Raw genomic sequence first — 21,248 nt, 5'->3', positions numbered from 1 at the left:
GATTTTTCTAATATAAGGTTCCTTATTGGTAGGTCTAACATCGTCTGATATTATATTTTAGCCGCCAATTAGTATTGAGTTTATTATATTTCCACCAATTTGTTTTTGTAAAAAACACGACCGGCTAAAATCACATGATCTGGCTAAAATTATGAAAATATTGAGTAGTTGAAAATGTTCATAAGACATTGTATGTAGAAAAATACTTATAGCTTTTAAACAATATTGTTTTCAGATGAAGAATGAGGTCTACTTTCTGTTGGTGAAAGATGTAGAGCCAGGAGAGCAACTGCGTGTCTGGTATGCACCACACTATGGGACTCAGATGTCCGCCAAACAGCTTGGTTCATCCTTATCCAATCAGCAAGTTTTTCCCATGGACATTGAGGTGAGCCATTTCATGTCGTACTTCAAATTTTGTCGCATTCTGTATCAATGAACAGCTATAGTTTAACACTACGGGCCGAATTTATGAACACTAACATAACTCATCTTAGCGCAACATTCCAATCAATAATAATAGGATACTGTTGTTGGTAAAAAAAGTAAATTCGTATGGCTTTTGTTGGTGGGGAGTCCCTTGCGAGAAGGTCCCACCGCCTGAATATATAATTTAAGCCGTCAATGGGCCTTACGACTGTCATACTTCAGCCGGGACCGACAGTTTAACGTGCCCATCCGATAACACGGGACTGTTGTTGGTGAGATGTTGTGATATCTATCCATAATGAAAACACTGAAGATGACGCCATTGGTGTTGAAACATGTTTGTAATTCCACAATAAACAGAACTAATGATATTTTCTGACTGATATTATCTCAGTGTTTTCATTCACAATAATAATATTTGTGTGACTTTTATTGTTGGGGAGCCCCTGATGGAAGTTGCACCTCGCCTGATTACATAATTTAAGCCGTTAATTGACCTCACGACTGTTATACATCAGCCAGGACTGACAGTTTAAGTTGCCCATACGATAACACGGCAGTGACCCGGCTATTAACTCTAGTTATTAATAACATCAACCTCCCAGATTCTAATATTTGCTTAACACTACAAAGTGATGCTCAGTCAAATTCCATTCTAAGAATAGTTATCAGATCGACTTGTAAGAATTATGTCGGTACGGTACCTTGCGGAAATTCTTTTTTCCAATTTATACAATCCGTTCTGATACATTTTTTCCAATTTCAGGATCCGATAGTGATATCCACAGATCCTTGCCCTATCCCTGAAGAAATTAAGAAGAGGAAAAAGAAACGGTCTGTTGCCAACCCACTGTCAATCAATAGTGAGTATTATTCAATGAATTTACATTTCAAAAGTCAACTTTCTCTGTAACATTGTGTGAAAAACTTATTTGGGTTGTGAATTCAATTTAATTTTAAAATATTTTTTTCATTCACTGCTCCGCTTCTGTCAACTTAATTCATGTAAGTTAAGTAGATAGGAATAAAACGTCTCATTCAAACTCAGACAAAGAATGATTGTTTATTTAATCAACATCATAATCTTAGCTGTCTCCATAGAGATAGTGAAAGACGTCAGCTGAGGCTTCCGTAACTACCCCCCTCCAGTCTTTACTATCTCTATTATAGAGATGTAAATAGAACTCATAAAAACAAAACATGGAAAACAACATAATAAAAACATTTTGGAAATCTTTCCTTACTCATCTTCATTATAGTTCCTTTTCGATCTTCTAATCTCACTCAAATGCACAATTTCATGTCTACCTCGTCCATTGTTGTGTTGCTTTTTTACCTCCACTCGGTTCCTATGTAGTAGATCAATCACTTCATATGGTCCAACAAATCTATGATCCGATTTCTTTCTCTTGTGATGATTTTTCTTGAGGATTATGTCACCTACTTTTATTTTATTCATGTCTTCAGCCACCTCCAAATTATACTTTTTTGTCCTCCGAACTTTCTCGTTCATGATTTTTCTCTCCACTTCTCTATGCTCCTCTGGATGCTCAACTAACTCAAATGGTGAAAAATTTGTTGAAGAATGTATGCTACTATTATATGCCAGAATAGCTCTTGCCATTGCTTCTTCCCCACAGATGTTTCTATCAACTTCTAATAAGTGCAAATGTTCAGTTAGCGTGCTATGTAAACGTTCCATCATTCCATGAGATTGCGGATGTCCTACTGTAGTGAAGTGGCTGTCGATACCAAGTTCCTCTAAAAGTTTTTTGATCCGATTGTTGTCGAATTCTTTTCCTTTATCCATTAACAACATGTTGGGGGTATTGAAGAGCCCAAAAATGCTAGTAAATTTTGTTCCATGCACTTGGCTGTTTTATTCTTTAAAATCCATGCAGAAGCAAGCCTTGTAAAACAATCGATTGTAGTAAGATACTTCAGTTTATTGTAATAGAAAATGTCAACTTGAATTATTTCTGCTGGTCTTGCGGGAGTAGGTGTGACCATCTGAGGCGTCTTGTAAGGCTTTCTGTCATATTTTACTATATTGCATGCTGCACACTTTCCCAGCACATTTCTTATTGTTTTGGCCATATTCAGCCAATAATACTGCCGTTTCAGGTGTTGCAACGTTTCCTTTTCCCCTCTATGGTTGGTCCTTCCAATGTGATATTGTTCTACAACTTCTTGTTGTTCTCTTCTATCTTCAACTGTTTTAACTTGTCTATCACAAATTATCAAGTGTATTTTGAGTCCCAGCATTCATCTTTATGAAAGCTCTTAATTTTATCAATAAAATCTTTTTCCTTGGAAATATAAAATAAACTTTCCCCCTTACCATCAACTGCTTTATTGTATGTTTCAGTTCATCATCTGTCGCCTGAGGGCCAATTGTAATTGTATACGTATGAATTGGGCCATAACGATGGGTAGTTTTTGTTATACCTCCAAAGTTTTGTCTTTCAAGAATTATTTGATTACGTTTATCATTTATAATGCAATTTTCCATCACTTCCAAATTAATTTGCTTCACTTGTAGAGGATTTATATTCCGAGATAAACAATCAGCAACTACATTATCTACTCCTTTAATGTGTTGAATTTTGAATGAGTAAACAGCCAATTTTTCTTTCCACTTGGTTATCCTGGCGGATGTTTCTTTCAGCTTATTCATCCATAAAAGTGGCATGTGATCTGTTCTTAGCACAAATTCATTTCCGTAAAGGTATGGTCTAAAATTCTCAACACTCTCATTGCCATTGCAGAGACTGATTTCCTTGCACCTGCATAACGTTCTTTAAGGGCTTTTTTAACATCCTCCCAAGATGAACTGAACGATACTCCCAAATCAACCAAAATTGATGTACTTATTCTAGACAAGAAAAACGAATGCAGGTTTGTAGTTGTTAATTCATCAAAATTGCTGTCAATAATTTGAGAATGGATGGCATCCATTCTCTCCAAGAATAGACTAAGTTCTTTTACCTCTCCTTGGAACTCCTGAATTGATCCGATCAAATTCATGAGACATTTCACGTCCATAAGTGGTGGTTCTTTCCCGGTAATTTCAATATTTAATGCAATTTCCTTTTTCCTCCTTGGCATTTTCAAAATCTATCCGAAAATTCCTATTAACTTCAACTAAAAATACTAGATAATATTTTGGTTTCGGCACCAGTTGAGTAGATAGGAATAAAACGTCTCATTCAAACTCAGACAAAGAATGATTGTTTATTTAATCAACATCATAATCTTAGCTGTCTCCATAGAGATAGTGAAAGACGTCAGCTGAGGCTTCCGTAACTTGTACAACATTTGAATCAGGGACAAATCATATGACGGACATGTGGGATGCACCATTCCAGGCAGCTCTCATTACTGATCATATTATGTGATCGGATCGGATGGGATGTAAAGCTGCATGATAAAGTGTGGCCCGGACTTTATTCGCTGTAACATAAAAGATTCGTATATAACTCTAATTGATTACTAACGGTCAAAAATAAAAATAAACATTTTAACTAATTTGTATCAAAATTTACCTTTTGACATCTTTTCTAGCAAAATTAAACACATTATTTTAGCAAAAAAGATGAAAATTGCAAGAAAGCTACAGCTTCAAACTCTTTCTTCTTACTCATCTATAGATTTTCATCTACATTATGATAATATATATAGTCTGTCTATATAGCATTTTAAATCCGACTTCTATTAACAAACAATGTTCAGACTTTGTAACTTGTTCACTTTTAAACTTATCCTTGTATATTTTGAGCAAATAAACCATTTGATTTGATCTTCTTTAGTTTTAAAAGTTTCGCCTATTGAATATCTTTCTCGAGCAATAATTTAATAGAGATATAGGGTTGATCTAAAATTGAGCTAATTCCCATATTGATTAAAATAATTGATACTATTGTATTATTTTCCCTATCAATATCTCTTTATTACAGGCTCACCAGAATTACGAGAATTATTGGCTAGTAAACTACCTTCAACAATCCTTGGTGCAAAAGATCCAAAATCAGAATGGGAATGTTTGAAATGCGGCTTCAAGAGTGAATCATTGCCAGAGTATGCGAAACACTTGCTGAGTCATCGTGAAGTCCTGGAGCCATATAAATGCTGCGCTTGTCAAAACGTCTTATCAAGTCGTCTGGTAATACAATAATTACGAACTTTCTCTTGTTTCAATTAGATCATTAATATTGTAAACTATTGAATATAATACTGGATAGGTATTAGAAATATATTTTTAAACACAATTTGCCAATTTTATACCATCCCAACTGAATCATAAAAAGTTGAGACCTTTTTCTCATTTCTCTGAGCCGAATTTTTCTTATAGTGTTCACTAGATTGGGTGAGACGGGGTGTGAGATGGCTTCTCCTAATTTTATAAGGTGAATACTGATTATGTAAATCATAATGAGTTTGAAGGTTTCAATGAATACTTTGTAAATTTTTCGACTTGATTCGTGAACAGAGAATAGTTGATCAAATTTTGATATTATTGATATCAATGTCAATATTTACATAATATCAATTATTATGATATTGTAAACGTTCCATCAACTTTGATCAAACCACATAAAGATTAACAGTAATTTTGGTAAAAATTGATTACGAATGTTGATAATTATATATGATGTTATCAAGTTCAAATGATTTAATTTAGGAATGAGAAGATTTAATTCAGAGGGTTTTAAAATGCTCATTCTTGATTTTATAGGATTTTCTGCAATTTTGTGAAATATTGGACAATTCTGTAGGGTTCAAGTGTTTTGAACTGTCGTGATGTTGAGCCTCTGCCGGTTGTCAATTCTAGATGCAGGAAACTTTTGTTATCGAGATCTAGATTGCAAAAGATTGAAAACAATCTTATTAATTTCACCATGGTAATTGATGTGTGTCATCAACTCACAGGATACTTAAGAATATGTATGCTTTGAGCGTGATTAATAATTTATTTCCATTTTTTGAAATGAAATTCCAGAGACTGAAAAGCCTAACCACTCACATATGAATAAAAGTGTCGTATAGTGAGGTCCACGTTATAATGGCAGTGGAGAAAGATAGGAGAAAAACGTTGTTGATCCTCTGTCTTGTCAATGCCTTCTATATACTAGTCTAATTCACTCACCTTACACCTAGCAAGAGTAAATGCATTGGGGGATAACTTTATACATTAATATTTCGAAATGCTAAATTCATTTATACACTCATACCTTACGTTCAAGTATTTAGAGTTTCAAAACATAATAGAGGCTTATAAAACAATAAATTACCTCCGGTTTTTGGGTCCTCTTGCTCTCCCACTCTAGATATCAAGCTACACCCAACACTATATTATGTTGTCAATTATAATTCACCTACTGTTATATGAATCTTAGTTGTGTAATTTTAATTACACATATTGTAATTTATAGTAAATATAATACCATAATTATAACTACTTAGTGAATAATACTGCTTGCAGGAACTGTCCCCCAATCTCAGACGCATAGTCTTACTGGGGGAATTCCACTCAATCAATATGTTCTTTCTACTGTTTATGTAAAATTGTGATTCTTATTTTATTGAATATCAAATATAAATATGTACATGTATTGTATGCCAAGTGGAAATAAACGAATTGAAAATTGAAAATTGAAATACGGTACCTACAGGTATATTTATGTAACATTAACGGTTCATTCTTGTTTAAAATAATAAAGTATATTTTATTGAGCTAGAAACTATATTTTTCAATAATTTCATAATGAATTTTCACAATCAAAATTAAATATTTTGTTAATTAATTATCAACATTGTTACATTGTTAAAATACGATCTAGAAACAGAGCAAAGCGAGAAAGAGATAGCGCTTTACGCTTTGTTGAATGATAGACAAGGATAGCAATACCATTGCTGATCAAACACTGCCATTATAACGTGGACCTTACTATAGCAATACGATTCCGTGAGTTGTGTAAGAACATTTCATAAGATTTCGCTGATAACAGCTTGAATCTATGCGCATTTTTCAAAAAATTATGTTACTAATATTATTTATAATATTGATCTTCTCTTATTGCAGGCACTCAAAAGGCATGCTTTAAGATGCAAAAGTAAATCGAATGGTGGAACAGAAAATGCGGAAACTGGAAGTGCTGGAATAACGTCATCAGTAGTTGATGAGTTGGATAAGACTGTTGTAGAGAGCAATGCTGATCATATAGATGGATATGATAAAGCACAATTGAACCACTCAGATATGTCCAATGTTCTGGATAGTCTTACTGATAGTACATCAATGAAAAAGCTGCTATTAGCTGATTCTTCTCGTTTGATACCGTGTTCAGACAAAGAATTGCCGTTCAACAAAGAATATGATACTTTGCTTGACTCACTAACTGACTTCAGACCGAATAGCTCAAATATGATGAGTGATCCTAACTACTCATGTGAAATTCCTTTGAAAAACAAACCAAATACTGAAGAATCAGCCGGTATTTGTAATGAGAGGCTGTCTGTTACTGCACAACACTCCAAGGAAATGGTAGCTGATAATCCCCCAATTCTTGGTTTAGGCGATGAAATAGTTTTCCAGGATATAAAGAGCTACACAGATATTGAAGTCGATAAGAATACAGGTTTTAACAATAAAATGATATTTGACAGTCACCACACTGATCAACAGCTTCTACAAGACAATGGTATCACTCTTAAAACTTGTGATAAACCTGATAAAACTGATGAAAGTGTCGACCCTAATGACTTGGATCTAGATCTGCTTTGCGGAGGAACCTTAGATGTCACCGAAGCTGATAAAGAGCGCCTTGTTGACAATCTCATTAAAGACAGCGAGGAGCGATTGAATACCAGTGAAAACATTTGTATCAGCACTGGAAACAATGAGAATGCAGCAGTCACGTCAAGCATAAACAGTGGCGAAAATCCGTCGCAGTTCCAGATAAAACTGGAAAACAATCCATTCGAAGAAATAGATTTGACGCTTGAGTTTGATGGACCTGATGAGCAAATTATAGCTGACAAGAAACTGGAAAAGCAGGTAAGTTCTACCCATTTTACTACAATACTACGCTTGTTATTATAGAGTTGTATAACTTGAGTTCTGACCACGATCAGTTCTACACATCTTAACTATGTTAATTAATATCGAGTTTAATAGATTGAGTTCCGACCACAATCACTAAATTCAATACTCGAATCCATTTCCTTTTTTTTCTTGTCTATTATCTTTTTTTTAAAGATACATCATTCTCAACTCGATATTTGAATAACTTGAGTTCTGAACACAATCACTTAATTAAATACTGGAATCCATCTTCTTCTTTTTTGCTAGTCTATTATCTTTTAAGGAACATCATTGGTATGATGATGATGATGCTATTGTGAGTCCCAAATACCTTTGCCTTGGACCATATTCGTTTAAAAAAATGATGGAGAAAATAAAAACTTTTAATCAAAATGAGGTTCAGCTTCAAATCTTGTACGCCAGAAAATTTTACCATGTGACATGATGTGATTTTCTGTAACTTGAAGGTTGAAATGAATTCCGGTTCTGTCTATCTTCAACTTGGTAAACCTGCAAAAAAAAAATTTTTTTTATTTATCTATACATTGATACATAGGTTACAATATCATTCTCAACTATTAATGATAGGGAAAGGAACAACAGGCTTAAAGCCCAAAACTGTTCCTTTCCCAACTTTACATAGAAATTGTCCAAAAATAGGTTATGTTTACAATTCACGATTTTTGTCCAAATTTTGAGTCCAAAATATTTATAAACTAGGACTTTAGAATTTAGGAAAGTTGAAAACCAGATTAAATAAGAATACTTCACTAAATCTAAAGGCGCGTACAGATATACGCGCCGCGAACATGAGCAATTCACTTGTAATCAGCTGATTATATCTGTAGTTTTACAGAAACGGTAAGATACAGATATAAAAAGCTTGGCATCAGCTGATTAAAAGTGAATTGCTCATGTTCGCGGCGCGTATATCTGTACGCACCTTTATATATATTATGAACGCTTGAAATCGTGTGATTTTTCACACGAAGTATTAAATACATACTATCAAATTATATTTTCCCAAATATTTTTCTATGAATTAAGTGTAAATCTCCAAATTAATATTAATTAGAATAATAAAATTTGTGTTAAAAACAACGATTTGTTTGATAATTTGATTACAAACGAGCACGGTCAATGCTCGTACAATTCCCAAATATAGTAGCAGCTTTTTCGACATGAGATTGAAACTGTATTTGAAAAATGCACGAAAATTGCTTTAATTTCGACCACTAAGCAACAAGTTGGCAAATTCAATAAAACGTTGTCAATTCTCTCACTAAAAATCAAAGTTCATTCAGTTCAATCACCTGCAAAAATACAAGATACACAGAAAAAACAACTACAATAATATCCACTCAATATCACACTATTACACTGACATTACTCTTTTATTCAACACTGTATCCATTTACTTCAATGGAATGCTTTGGAATTATGTTGCAATAATAAATAATTTAATCATTAATTTTTCAGATAAATAAATCGTACAGCTGCGAGATTTGTAATAAGAAATTTAGTGAAGCTTCATATTTGTATAGGCATTTCAAAAGCCACACTGGTGAATTTACGTGCGTTGTGTGCTTGAGGGTTTTCTCTCGCAAAGAAACACTAGAAAATCACATGTGTACAAGTGTGAGGGTCTTCCAGTGCAAGTTGTGTACTATTGTGTTCAAGACTAAGCGTGATTTGGCAAAACATAAAAAACAGCACCACAATGAACAAGCTTCCAATAATGAAGAAAGCTGGTCAAAGTTGAACTTTAGGAAAAATTTGGAGAACCCAGCTCAGCTTCCTCCAAGCGGTGCTGAAACAAACAACTTGGAAACGCTGACCCGAAGAGAATATGTTTGTGAGCAATGCGGTTCCACTTACAAGTCGCTGAGAGGTCTCACCTACCATCGATTGTCGCGACATTCTGAGAGAAACTTCACTTGTTACATATGTGATAAGAAATTCCACCGTAAAAGTATTCTAGATGCCCATGTAGACACTCATCTCAAATTGAAAAAGAGTTGCCCTATTTGTAAAACAGTACTATCTGGTAAGAAAGCACTGAGTAATCATATTAGACGGCAGACTTGTGGAACACGATACAAGTGCTTAGATTGTGGCAAGGCTTTTCCCCAGAAGAGCTTTTTGTTGATACATAAGAGAACTGAGCACCCAGACAATGAGAAGCCTGATGATCGCCAGCAGTCGGTACAGAAGTCAACAGGCACACAATCTAATGCTGACGAGCAACCCACTCTCAAATCCAGTGACAACCAACAACTTCAAACGGTAAGTTACATTTTATCTATATCTCATTTGATTTCATATAAATATTACTAAGGAATAGAAAATACAAATGTCTTGAAGTGTTGCAGGTATGAGTGTTTGTTCTATAGTGAGGTCCACATTATAATGGCAGTGTACGATTGACAATGCTGTTGCTGTCCTTTTCTATCATACAACAATACAGATATCACTATCTATCTCGCTCTGCAATGTTGTCTATTTGCCAGAATATTTTATATTCACTTTTGACAGTGACTGTACAAAACTGACCAAAAAATTCTCAGCCGCCTTTTTTTTCTCTTCATTCTTTTAAAATACTTGATTACACAAGTCGTATAATTGATTTAAAATGTATTTTTGAAACAATGAAATAATTTTTAAACATTACCGTATGAGAAACACAAATTAAAATACCTGAAATGACATTTTAAAAGTTGATAACTAACCATCCTAGACTTCATCCATGCTTCAGTTAGCCTACCCGTATAGGTTAGACCTACTCGTACCGGTATGAATAATATTGAAAAGTTATTTAAGAATTAATCCATTGAAATTACTTATTTTTAAACAGGATTTCTATTTTTCTATTATTTTTAAAAGAAATTGGAGTAGAATATCCACCAATTAACTCAATTTCTGTTGTTTTGAAATTCAGATTGTTGTGTCACAGCTTTTTAAATTAGCCGCCATTTCAGGTTTGTATAAAAATAAAAATCTGATCTCAGTTATGAAAGCAAATTTTTGAAACAAATTATGAAAAAATATATTTCCTTGATTAATTTGACATTAAATTAATTATTTTATAAAGGAAATGATAATTATTATCAGATTAAATTTAATGGGATGAATTGAGTAACAGCTGTGTACAGTCAGTGGCAAAATGGAGAGACTTGGCAACGTTTTTCTCCTATCTTTCTTCACTACCATTTTTAAGTGGACCTCACTATAGGTATGATTGGTTTCATAAGAGAAAAACGTAGTTTATCTAGTTTTATGTAACCAAAACCATGACGAAACTCATGAAACTTGTCCAGGCGAGAGATCAAGATGAAAACGGGAAACCTTTCATTTTACGGTCTTCACCCTTCACCCAACCTTTCTAATGATCATAGGAGAGGTAAAACGGCACCTATTTACCGCTCAAGTACTCACTGGACTCATGAATACTAAAAAACAGCATAATTATGAATGTATTTATTCATTCTCAACATCTATTGGTAACAAAATTTGGTTACGCTCAACCAATGTAAGATTGAAAAATTCTCCAACGACACCTATTAAACGCTCAAGTACCCACTGAACTCATGAGTACTCTTTTATTCAACACTGTATCCATTTACTTCAATGGAATGCTTTGGAATTATGTTGCAATAATAAATAATTTAATCATTAATTTTTCAGATAAATAAATCGTACAGCTGCGAGATTTGTAATAAGAAATTTAGTGAAGCTTCATATTTGTATAGGCATTTCAAAAGCCACACTGGTGAATTACGTGTGTTGTGTGCTTGAGGGTTTTCTCTCGCAAAGAAACACTAGAAAATCACATGTGTACAAGTGTGAGGGTCTTCCAGTGCAAGTTGTGTACTATTGTGTTCAAGACTAAGCGTGATTTGGCAAAACATAAAAAACAGCACCACAATGAACAAGCTTCCAATAATGAAGAAAGCTGGTCAAAGTTGAACTTTAGGAAAAATTTGGAGAACCCAGCTCAGCTTCCTCCAAGTGGTGCTGAAACAAACAACTTGGAAACGCTGACCCGAAGAGAATATGTTTGTGAGCAATGCGGTTCCACTTACAAGTCGCTGAGAGGTCTCACCTACCATCGATTGTCGCGACATTCTGAGAGAAACTTCACTTGTTACATATGTGATAAGAAATTCCACCGTAAAAGTATTCTAGATGCCCATGTAGACACTCATCTCAAATTGAAAAAGAGTTGCCCTATTTGTAAAACAGTACTATCTGGTAAGAAAGCACTGAGTAATCATATTAGACGGCAGACTTGTGGAACACGATACAAGTGCTTAGATTGTGGCAAGGCTTTTCCCCAGAAGAGCTTTTTGTTGATACATAAGAGAACTGAGCACCCAGACAATGAAAAGCTTGATGATCGCCAGCAGTCGGTACAGAAGTCAACAGGTACACCATCTAATGCTGAGCAACCCACTCTCAAATCCAGTGACAACCAACAACTTCAAACGGTAAGTTACATTTTATCTATATCTCATTTGATTTCATATAAATATTACTGAGGAATAGAAAATACAAATGTCTTGAAGTGTTGCAGGTATGAGTGTTTGTTCTATAGTGAGGTCCACATTATAATGGCAGTGTACGATTGACAATGCTGTTGCTATCCTTTTCTATCATACAACAAAACAGATAGCACTATCTATCTCGCGCTGCAATGTTGTCTATTTGCCAGAATATTTTATATTCACTTTTGACAGTGACTGTACAAAACTGACCAAAAAATTCTCAGCCGCCATTTTTTTCTCTTCATTCTATCAAAATACTTGATTACACAAGTCGTATAATTGATTCAAAATGTATTTTTGAAACAATGAAATAATTTTTAGACATTACCGTATGAGAAACACAAATTAAAATACGTGAAATTTTAAAAGTTGATAACTAACCATCCTAGACTTCATCCATGCTTCAGTTAGCCTACCCGTACAGGTTAGACCTACTCGTACCGGTATAAATAATATTGAAAAGTTATTTAAGAATTAATCCATTGAAATTACTTATTTTTGAACAGGATTTTTATTTTTCTATTATTTTAAAAAGAAATTGGAGTAGAATATCCACCAAATATCTCAATTTCTGTTGTTTTGAAATTCAGATTGTTGTGTCACAGCTTTTTAAATTAGCCGCCATTTCAGGTTTGTATAAAAATAAAAATCTGATCTCAGTTATGAAAGCAAATTTTTGAAACAAATTATGAAAAAATATATTTTCTTGATTAATTTGACATTAAATTAATTATTTTATCAAGGAAATGATAATTATTATCAGATTAAATTTAATGGGATGAATTGAGTAACAGCTGTGTACAGTCAGTGGCAAAATGGAGAGACTTGGCAACGTTTTTCTCCTATCTTTCCTCACTACCATTATAACGTGGACCTCACTATAGGTATGATTAGTTTCATAAGAGAAAAACGTAGTTTATCTAGTTTTATGTAACCAAAACCATGATGAAACTCATGAAACTCTGTCCAGGCGAGAGATCAAGATGAAAACGGGAAACCTTTCATTTTACGGTCTTCACCCTTCACCCAACCTTTCTAATGATCATAGGAGAGGTAAAACGGCACCTATTTACCGCTCAAGTACTCACTGGACTCATGAATACTAAAAAACAGCATAATTATGAATGTATTTATTCATTCTCAACATCTATTGGTAACAAAATTTGGTTACGCTCAACCAATGTAAGATTGAAAAATTCTCCAACGACACCTATTAAACGCTCAAGTACCCACTGAACTCATGAGTACTGTCTTACCAAGAGCATATCAATGTATTCACTCTCAACATTTATTGGTAGCAAAATTTGGCTACTTCGCTCAACCAATGAAAGATTGAAAAATTCTCCAATTATTCTAGTTGATTCAGTTGCAAATCGGACAACTTTTTTAACTCATTTTTCATAAACTGCTCGTCTATTTGAAAAATCCAAACAATTTGAGAATAAGTCAATATAAAAAAATAGTAAATAATTGGGTGACTTCCCTAAACCTAGAGGAGCAGGAAGGTATTTTAGTATCACCTTACTCTTTCCGATGATTGAACCTTTTTTCGGCTAATTTGAACATTGCCTAAACATTGAAATTGAGTAACGAATGTGTGAATGAGTGCGCTTGTTGGATATGAGTGTTTTCGCTCCTTGGTAAAAAATGAAAGTTTCAACAATTATTGTATCTTTAACGATTCTATTTTGCTCGTCGATCTCACTGTAACTAACTTTATTGTATTCAGTTATATTTTCCATAGCTATAAATAGTTTAATTTAAGATAATTTATATTGATGCTACTAGACAACTCGCTCCTCTCTCACAGACATGTGCCCATAAGAGGTGTCTCCAATGTAATGTACTTTTATTTTTTACATGAAAATATAATTGTATTGTCAATCTTTTTTGGAGAATAAAGAATTTCAATTCCAACTCTGGACGTACGGTAAGCAGACCCTAACTATATATCAGCCTATCTCATATCTAATTAATTTTTTTTGTATATTGTTCATTTTTAACGAATCTTAATATGGAAATGTATTTTTGGTTGTAAATAGATTTAATTTGTTCGTTCGAGTATCTATTCATTCTTACAACTTTCTGCACTCTCTCCACTTACAGAAAAATAAATCAGGAAATAGGCGGAAAAAGTCACGAAACAGAAATGAGGAATATATTTGCCGCTACTGCGACACTATATTGAATAATAGAAACTCATTGGAAAGGCATTTGAGAGTGAAGCATCAGGATTCCAGGGAAGAATGGTCAACCACAGAAGTTTTGGATTCAATGCGTGTGGTAATTGAAGAAGTGGCAACAACGCATCCAGTAGCACCATTTCCAGTAACAACAACGCATCAAGCCAATCAAGAGCCAATACCATCTGTCAATACAGGTATTGAAAAAAAAATAAATGCATTTAATTTAAAAATATATAAAAAATACTGCTCTCGGAACACATTCTAATGTATGAATTCTATCCAATGTTGAACTATATATTACACTTTAATTCATTTTATGCTTGTATACCAACCTCCTTCAGATGCTACATCAACATCTCTATGGATACATTTTTGTACTTTTTGATTAATAAATAAATATCATATTATCTTAAAGTATGCCCAATCAACTTCTCAATACAAGTCAAATAGTGCAAAACGTTTCAAAACAGGAATCGCTTCATGCAAAAAGGGCTTCAGTCAAGTGATCATGGTTTTGAGAAAAACAAGAAAAACTGTCTCACTCAAAAACACAGAGAAATTGAAAACACATATTTATTTTATTTGAAGGGAGATATTTTCAATATTGAATTTTTATAAAGAAATTCAATAATTTTTTATAATTATTGAGTAAAAAATTTTTTTTGTTGGTTGACTGAAGCCTTTTTGCACATAACCCTATGCAAAGCTCTTGTTGCATGTAAATTCACCTTTATAACACTTTTTTTCACACTCAAGTGACTATATATTGCAAAATTCAACATATTTTGCCACTGGAAAGCAGTATATTATGAACAAAAAAGGATTTTTGACTAAAAACAATACAGTTGAGAATTTTTTAACAGTAAGTTTTAATGATCAGCTCATGTGGAAAAAAGTAAATAAAAAACTTTAAAGTTTTTAATTTTTTCAAATTAAATTTCAATCATCTTGTATTTCTGGATCGATTCCTTCTACTGTAGGCCAGTCCATGATGCTTTTGTAGAACTCAAGATGTTCTTGGGGAATATATGGTAGGAGATGCCTGACGTCGTTCAGCTTTGCTGTTTTGATTGGAATATTACTTTGATAAGCTGCAGCTGGTGGCAAAGTTGGCTTCGCATTCGCATCCTTACACATCTTAAACGAGTGACTCACAATACTATCAATCATTTTCGAGGCATATATTATACCTTGCTTATTTTTGTTGAAAGTCATTTGTCTGTAGCTGCTTATCTCAAAATGAATTTTATTTGCTTTTGGAACGCTTTTTTTGTTTGTTTCTTGTGAGATGCAACTTTTTTTATAATAGGTAGGCCACAAGGCTTTGAAGTTCAGAATATCACTACTTTCAACTTCCTTTACTACAAATTTTGGATTGTTACCAAGCTTAGTGCTGCTACTTTCAATAAGATTTCGAATTTCACCAACAGTGTAAATTCTGTCATACTTTTTAACATGCCGTTTAATTGTGGCAAAATCCCTATCACAGGGCAAAAACGAGTGGCCCCTTACTGGAAAGAACATGGTGACTTTTTCAAAACGACCTGTATCTGTGAGCATCAACAAAAATCTGGTCAATGTGTGATTTTTATTTTGACCCCCACAGTTGTCTGCAAAAAGTCTTAACTCTGTTACTTCTGATGGTACCTCTTTCAGATATTCATAGAGAAACGAGCAAACCTCATTAGGGGTCTTATTGGCCTCACCCTCATGATAAACATAAACTTTTGCTGTCCTTTGTTTTATGTTGTGGATTGAAAAAACATTTACTGTAATCTGTCGCAGGTAAAAAGTTTGCTGGACAGGAATTTGAGGAATGCTGAGATTTTGCATGAAATCCATGCATATGGAAAGTACATGTGATTCATTTTTAGGGTTCATGGCTTCTTCTTGGATTTTGTTGTAAAACTTCTTTGCTCGTCTTTTATGTACCATTAATTCTGCAGTTGCAACTCTCTTAGCTGCATCATTCAAGTGTGGGTTCTTAAGCTTAATGCTAAGCTCTTCACATGTGGAACAGGTGTCAATCTGGGGTCTTCCAAACCTAAGGTTAAAGTTTTCGTGAAAAAACTCATAAAAATATGCTGGACTACAAATTCCTGGGTGTTTGGCAACCAATAGATCGTACATAGTTTTAATACTGAGTCTTGCATCCAAATACTCTGTGGCCCTACCAGCATAATGACTAAGCTTAGTTGGAAAACTCTGAATATGGCTTCTAATTTTTTCTTGGTTTTCAATACTCATTCTGTTAACACTAGGTGCCTTTCCCTTTTGTCTAATGGATTTTTTCCTTCTTTGGCCAGTGATCTCAGTCTTTTCACTCGCTTATCACTAATTGATAGTAATGATAAAAAAGCTTTGTAACATACCGGAGTCCTTTGGTTACCAACCATAACAAAGTAGGTATACATCTTATCAACAGTACGTGCACTATCATCCTTCCGTGGACGTCGTTGCTTCACATCATGAATTTCAATCAAGCTTTGAATGAATAAATCTTGCTCATTTTTAGAAGGTAGGTTCAAAATACGTTGTAGTATGTCGATTCTGTCCAACTCCTGTATTCCATCAAAGCACTTGTGTCTCTTGCAACTGAAACAAAAATAAAATGTTTCAAATTAGATAAGGTAGGTAGGCTAGGTAGGTAAAGCTGGATTTATACAATACTAAAATTTAGTAAATTTTAAATACTGATAATCATGTACATTAGGCTAGAAAGAATAGTAATGGTAGAGTACCAGTAAGTACAAGGTATGGGTAGACCAGGTAGAATGGTGATATTAAGCTCAGGAACAAGTTTAACAAAGGATGTACCTTTTAATAATAAATTATTTAACAAAGCAGAAATTCACTACCGGTAAGATAAACTTCTATTGAACACACCATTGAATGAGAAAATTATTATTCAATGTCTGCATGACATATTTCATCACAGACAGTTTATTGTGTTAATATGAGTGTGAAAAGTTTTTGTTGACATTGGAGTCTTTGATGGATCAAGAAATCCAAGATTGTAAAAATGACTATATCTTATTCAATTAAGTTAATTTTAATTTTTCTTACTTGCATGGAGGTCCTGATTGTTTTGCATGTACAGTTTTTCCTTTGTAGTTCTTATACTCAGCACCGCTGTTCCTAGCCAGTTTGTTCACGTTTCTTCTATACGTTTCTTCGTGCCTTTTCCTCTTTCCAAAAACAATGTTGGATTCATTGTCATTGTCTTCGTCGCTACTACTAACCATAATGAATTAAAAATAATTTCTTCAATAATAATAATATAAATCAATAATTACTTGAACGGTACTCAAAACAACAGCTTCTAACCTCAACGCAAAAACCGCGAATGAATAAGTAATGCAGAGCAGCTGAATCACAATATACGATTCAGTCAGCTGATCGGAAAAATTTTCGTCACTCTGTGCATAAAGGGCTTCAGTCCGGGACTGAAGCCCTTTCTGCATAGAATATTATACGTAGGTAACTGATTTGACAACGTTAGAGCAGTCAGACTGAATTCCTTTTTGCATAGAACGATGAAACCACCATCTAAAGACATAATTCTGCTCTTAACTCAATTTGGCCATTTTTATGACTGAAGCCCTTTTTGCATGAAGCGATTCAGTTCAAACAGTTGTCAAGGATGAGAAGGCTTCATCTCTCTCCAAATAAGTTCTCCTTATGCAGTCATTGTTAAGGAGACGAGGAAAACATTATTTGAAGGACATTTGTGTCAATAGATTGTTTCCTTACTATATAATAATATGATAATAAATTATTATTTATTTATTTCATAGACAATTACAAATCATTATTACAATGTAATATGATTGGAAGAAGACAACATGCATTAAACAAAACTATCTTTCTCACAAATTTTGATCAAAATTATAGTCTTATATATTATATAATTATACTACGAATTATTCCAGTTTATTATTGATGTCGTTACTGAAAATTTCTTTATTCTCTGAATATTTCAAAAATGTACGTTATAAATGTTATCTCATATCAAACAACTATAAAATTATACACGAAAATGAATGCATTTATTTTAACTTGATAAAACTTACCTTATCCTTATATTTTTGTTTCTTTTTCAGTAGAAAACAATGTAGTTACAATAGATTTGGATGCAGCAGCCATACAACCGTCGACCTCAGATACAGCAGAAAATCTACCAAATGCGACTGCCAATCAGCTTTGCACATTAGATTATGAATTTACGTTGAAAACTGATAATACTAATGAAGAACCCGAGGCTATTGGTTATCAGCAACTAACTCAGCCTTTGAATGCAGCAGAACTTTTCCAACTTGAAGGTAATCTCTTTGACTGAATCAAGTTTTATTAGTTAGTCAATTGAGGTTTTTTTAGTTTAATTTATTTTTAAAGGTTTTGCATTCTAATCTATGCAATACCAGTATTTATCTTCCTATGTATCTATCTACGTAATACCTTGTAATACCTTGTAATTTAATCTACAAGAATAAACCAGACATATTCACTCAAGTCCAACATGACTACACAACTAGGAGCTCGGTGAACGTTGGCATTGTTATTTATAGAGTATCCAAATCAATCAATACAACAGATTATTTCTATAAAGCAAAAATATACTCTACTCAAAACTCCCCCAACATATTAAAGACATTGAAGCACGGTCCATAGGTGTCTACAAACGGCACATTAATAGGTGGTTATTGGATGTTAGTAGGATAAGAATTTTTTCTCTCTTCCTCACATCATACTTCATCATTTTTCCTCTCTCATTTCAATCTTTTCCATAATTTGCTTTCACATATATTGCATGTTTGTCATTATGTTAACTTATGAACTATTTAGATTGCTTCTCTTTCCTGCACACAGGCATTTTGTCCATGAATGGAAAAAATGCTTATTATTTTTATTTGAAATGTATTTGGTTTGTAACATGAAATAAATAGAGAATTTGGGTAGGGAGTAATTCTATTTGGGTAGATCATCGCCTCAGTAAACATCCTAATGATGTAAATTTATAAATTTTCATTCATAAATCATAATTTTGCTTACCGTATCGCTTCAGTAAACACCCTAATGGTAAAATATTAAAACAGTTCTATTTGGAAACATACGATAATATCTTTTCGCTAATATAAATCATTTTATGAGTTACTCATAACCAGAGAATTTTTCTAGAAATACAGTGGCTTAAGAAAGTTTATATTGCAAAATAGATTGTAATCTGGTGAGTATCTTACCTCATCAGATTATATTCAGGAAGAAGCCGTGACTTTATTGAATTCTCTTATGTTTCTCATTTGAAATCTTAGATCAACATGAGCTATATAATAAATCTAATCCAGTTTTATATTATTTTATCCTTTATAACACAGATTATTTCTTCTCCTGATGCATGTTGTGTTTCCATAACGTGGAAATGTGATCCAAAATGTGAATGTGGCTAGTTCTAAAATTGTGAATAAATATTTTATTTATTTTTTTACATTGCAAATGACACGAATGTAGTAAAATTGTTAGATAAAATAATGAGATGGTCCTTTTGCTATTTTCCTTCTAAATTTATAGGTGACAAAGTCCAAGATAATGTTAGAATTTCACGTGTACAATTTTTATAAAATTTTAGTCCAAATAAACATTGTAAAATAAATAAAGGGGTTAGAATACAAGGGGTCCAAGTTACATATTGTTAGTTTCGAGAAAACTGAGTCTAAAGTTTACTTACATTAATTAATTCTTCATTCATGAAATGAATATAGAAATGATATTCACCTATTCCGTTTACTTTTACCAAATCAAACTTACAGTTTCATGACAAGACATTGTCTCAAATTGCTTTCCTTTCTCAGTTATCAGCTAAATAGTGATAAGAAGTATCACTTGTACCCCTTGTTTACCATACAAAACTCTATTACCTAGCTACACATAAATCTATCAAATTTACCAGCAATCGAAATATGATTAATGACCTTATTGCAATATTATCCGATTTGCTAATTGGTTCTTGAGGTATCTTTTGCTTGGTGACATGGCTTAATCAAGGTTAGATTTAATTTGAAGGATACGACTAACCGTTGCTCAATAAACAGCTGTTTGAAAATGTAGTTAAAAAATTTTACACCAGATGTCAGCACTGATAAGACTTACGCTTATATCTCTTGTATACTCGATTTTTACCACTTTCAGCTATCGATTACTGTAGCTAACTCAAAAAAATGGAAAATGTCACTTGGACCCCTTGTATTCTGACCCCCTCTTTATAATATATAAATAATTGTAAAATGTTGATATATTTAATTTGTATGATTGTTTCAGATAACACACCCACTCTCATACTGGAAGATGGCACAGTCGTTCAGTCACAAATTCCACTTGATAAAGAGCTATTCTATTTAGTCCTCGCACCAGAACATGAAACTATTTTTTCAATCGAATGAAGAGATTAAAAAATGATTAAAAAAGATAATTTCCTAGTTTAATCAACTAAATAAACCTATGAACTTCTATTAAAAATCTTCGATTAAAGAAATACAGTCTAGTCAATGTAAGCGCATAGAGGGAAATGTTTGGAACACAATTTCCTATCCTGCAGCTCTGTTTGGGATAGAATTTAATGCTATACAACCCTATGATTAGTATAGATTTTTCATATGCATTCGTTGTCTGGACTATAATTGATAATTATAGATGGACGACTATGATTATTATTTATCAATTCTTACTAGAATTCCAGTTACATTTATATGTATATTATCAACTGGAATTAAAAAATAAGAATATGCCTACCTACATAATAAATTATCCCAGATATGTCCAGCTGTGAGTTTTATGACAGCTCGTTTTATGAAAGTTCATAAAGTTTTTTATAAGCTCATATTCAAGGCAGATGGACACAGCAACAGAAGGACGTATGCAGACAGACGGATGAAAATTCCCTTCCCAAGTGTTCATGCACACTAGCGTCCGTCAGTCTGCATATTTCTGCTTACGTCTGCATGCGTCTGA

General features: G+C 33.3%; 2 protein-coding genes across 3 annotated transcripts in view; one reads left to right on the top strand and one right to left on the bottom strand.

Moving 5' to 3' along the window:
• Positions 1 to 20,709, top strand: part of LOC111055133 — a 33,174-nt gene extending 12,465 nt beyond the window's left edge. Inside the window, exons 4-11 of one of the 2 annotated variants that reach the window (XM_022342304.2) lie at positions 236 to 388; positions 1,196 to 1,292; positions 4,386 to 4,591; positions 6,512 to 7,486; positions 8,993 to 9,799; positions 14,164 to 14,437; positions 18,350 to 18,565; positions 20,559 to 20,709. In XM_022342304.2, the coding sequence (XP_022197996.2) occupies positions 236 to 388; positions 1,196 to 1,292; positions 4,386 to 4,591; positions 6,512 to 7,486; positions 8,993 to 9,799; positions 14,164 to 14,437; positions 18,350 to 18,565; positions 20,559 to 20,680 (2,850 nt within the window). In that variant the 3' untranslated portion in view covers positions 20,681 to 20,709. Of the gene's footprint in view, positions 1 to 235; positions 389 to 1,195; positions 1,293 to 4,385; positions 4,592 to 6,511; positions 7,487 to 8,992; positions 9,800 to 14,163; positions 14,438 to 18,346; positions 18,566 to 20,558 lie in introns of both variants that reach the window. The other variant, XM_022342303.2, reaches the window with a different exon arrangement.
• On the bottom strand, positions 15,094 to 17,867 carry LOC111054627. The gene is made up of 2 exons (XM_022341683.2): positions 17,310 to 17,867; positions 15,094 to 16,838 (listed from the first exon to the last, which is right to left on the bottom strand). Exons 1-2 carry the CDS (start codon positions 17,486 to 17,488, stop codon positions 16,487 to 16,489), a joined length of 531 nt encoding a protein of 176 aa, XP_022197375.2. The 5' UTR covers positions 17,489 to 17,867; the 3' UTR covers positions 15,094 to 16,486.
• Positions 20,710 to 21,248: the final 539 nt, after the last annotated feature.

Source organism: Nilaparvata lugens, chromosome 5, assembly GCF_014356525.2.
Source record: "Nilaparvata lugens isolate BPH chromosome 5, ASM1435652v1, whole genome shotgun sequence".
Lineage (NCBI taxonomy): Eukaryota > Metazoa > Arthropoda > Insecta > Hemiptera > Delphacidae > Nilaparvata > Nilaparvata lugens.
Note: the sequence above shows the minus strand (reverse complement) of the source record. Positions and strands in the feature narration are given on the sequence as shown.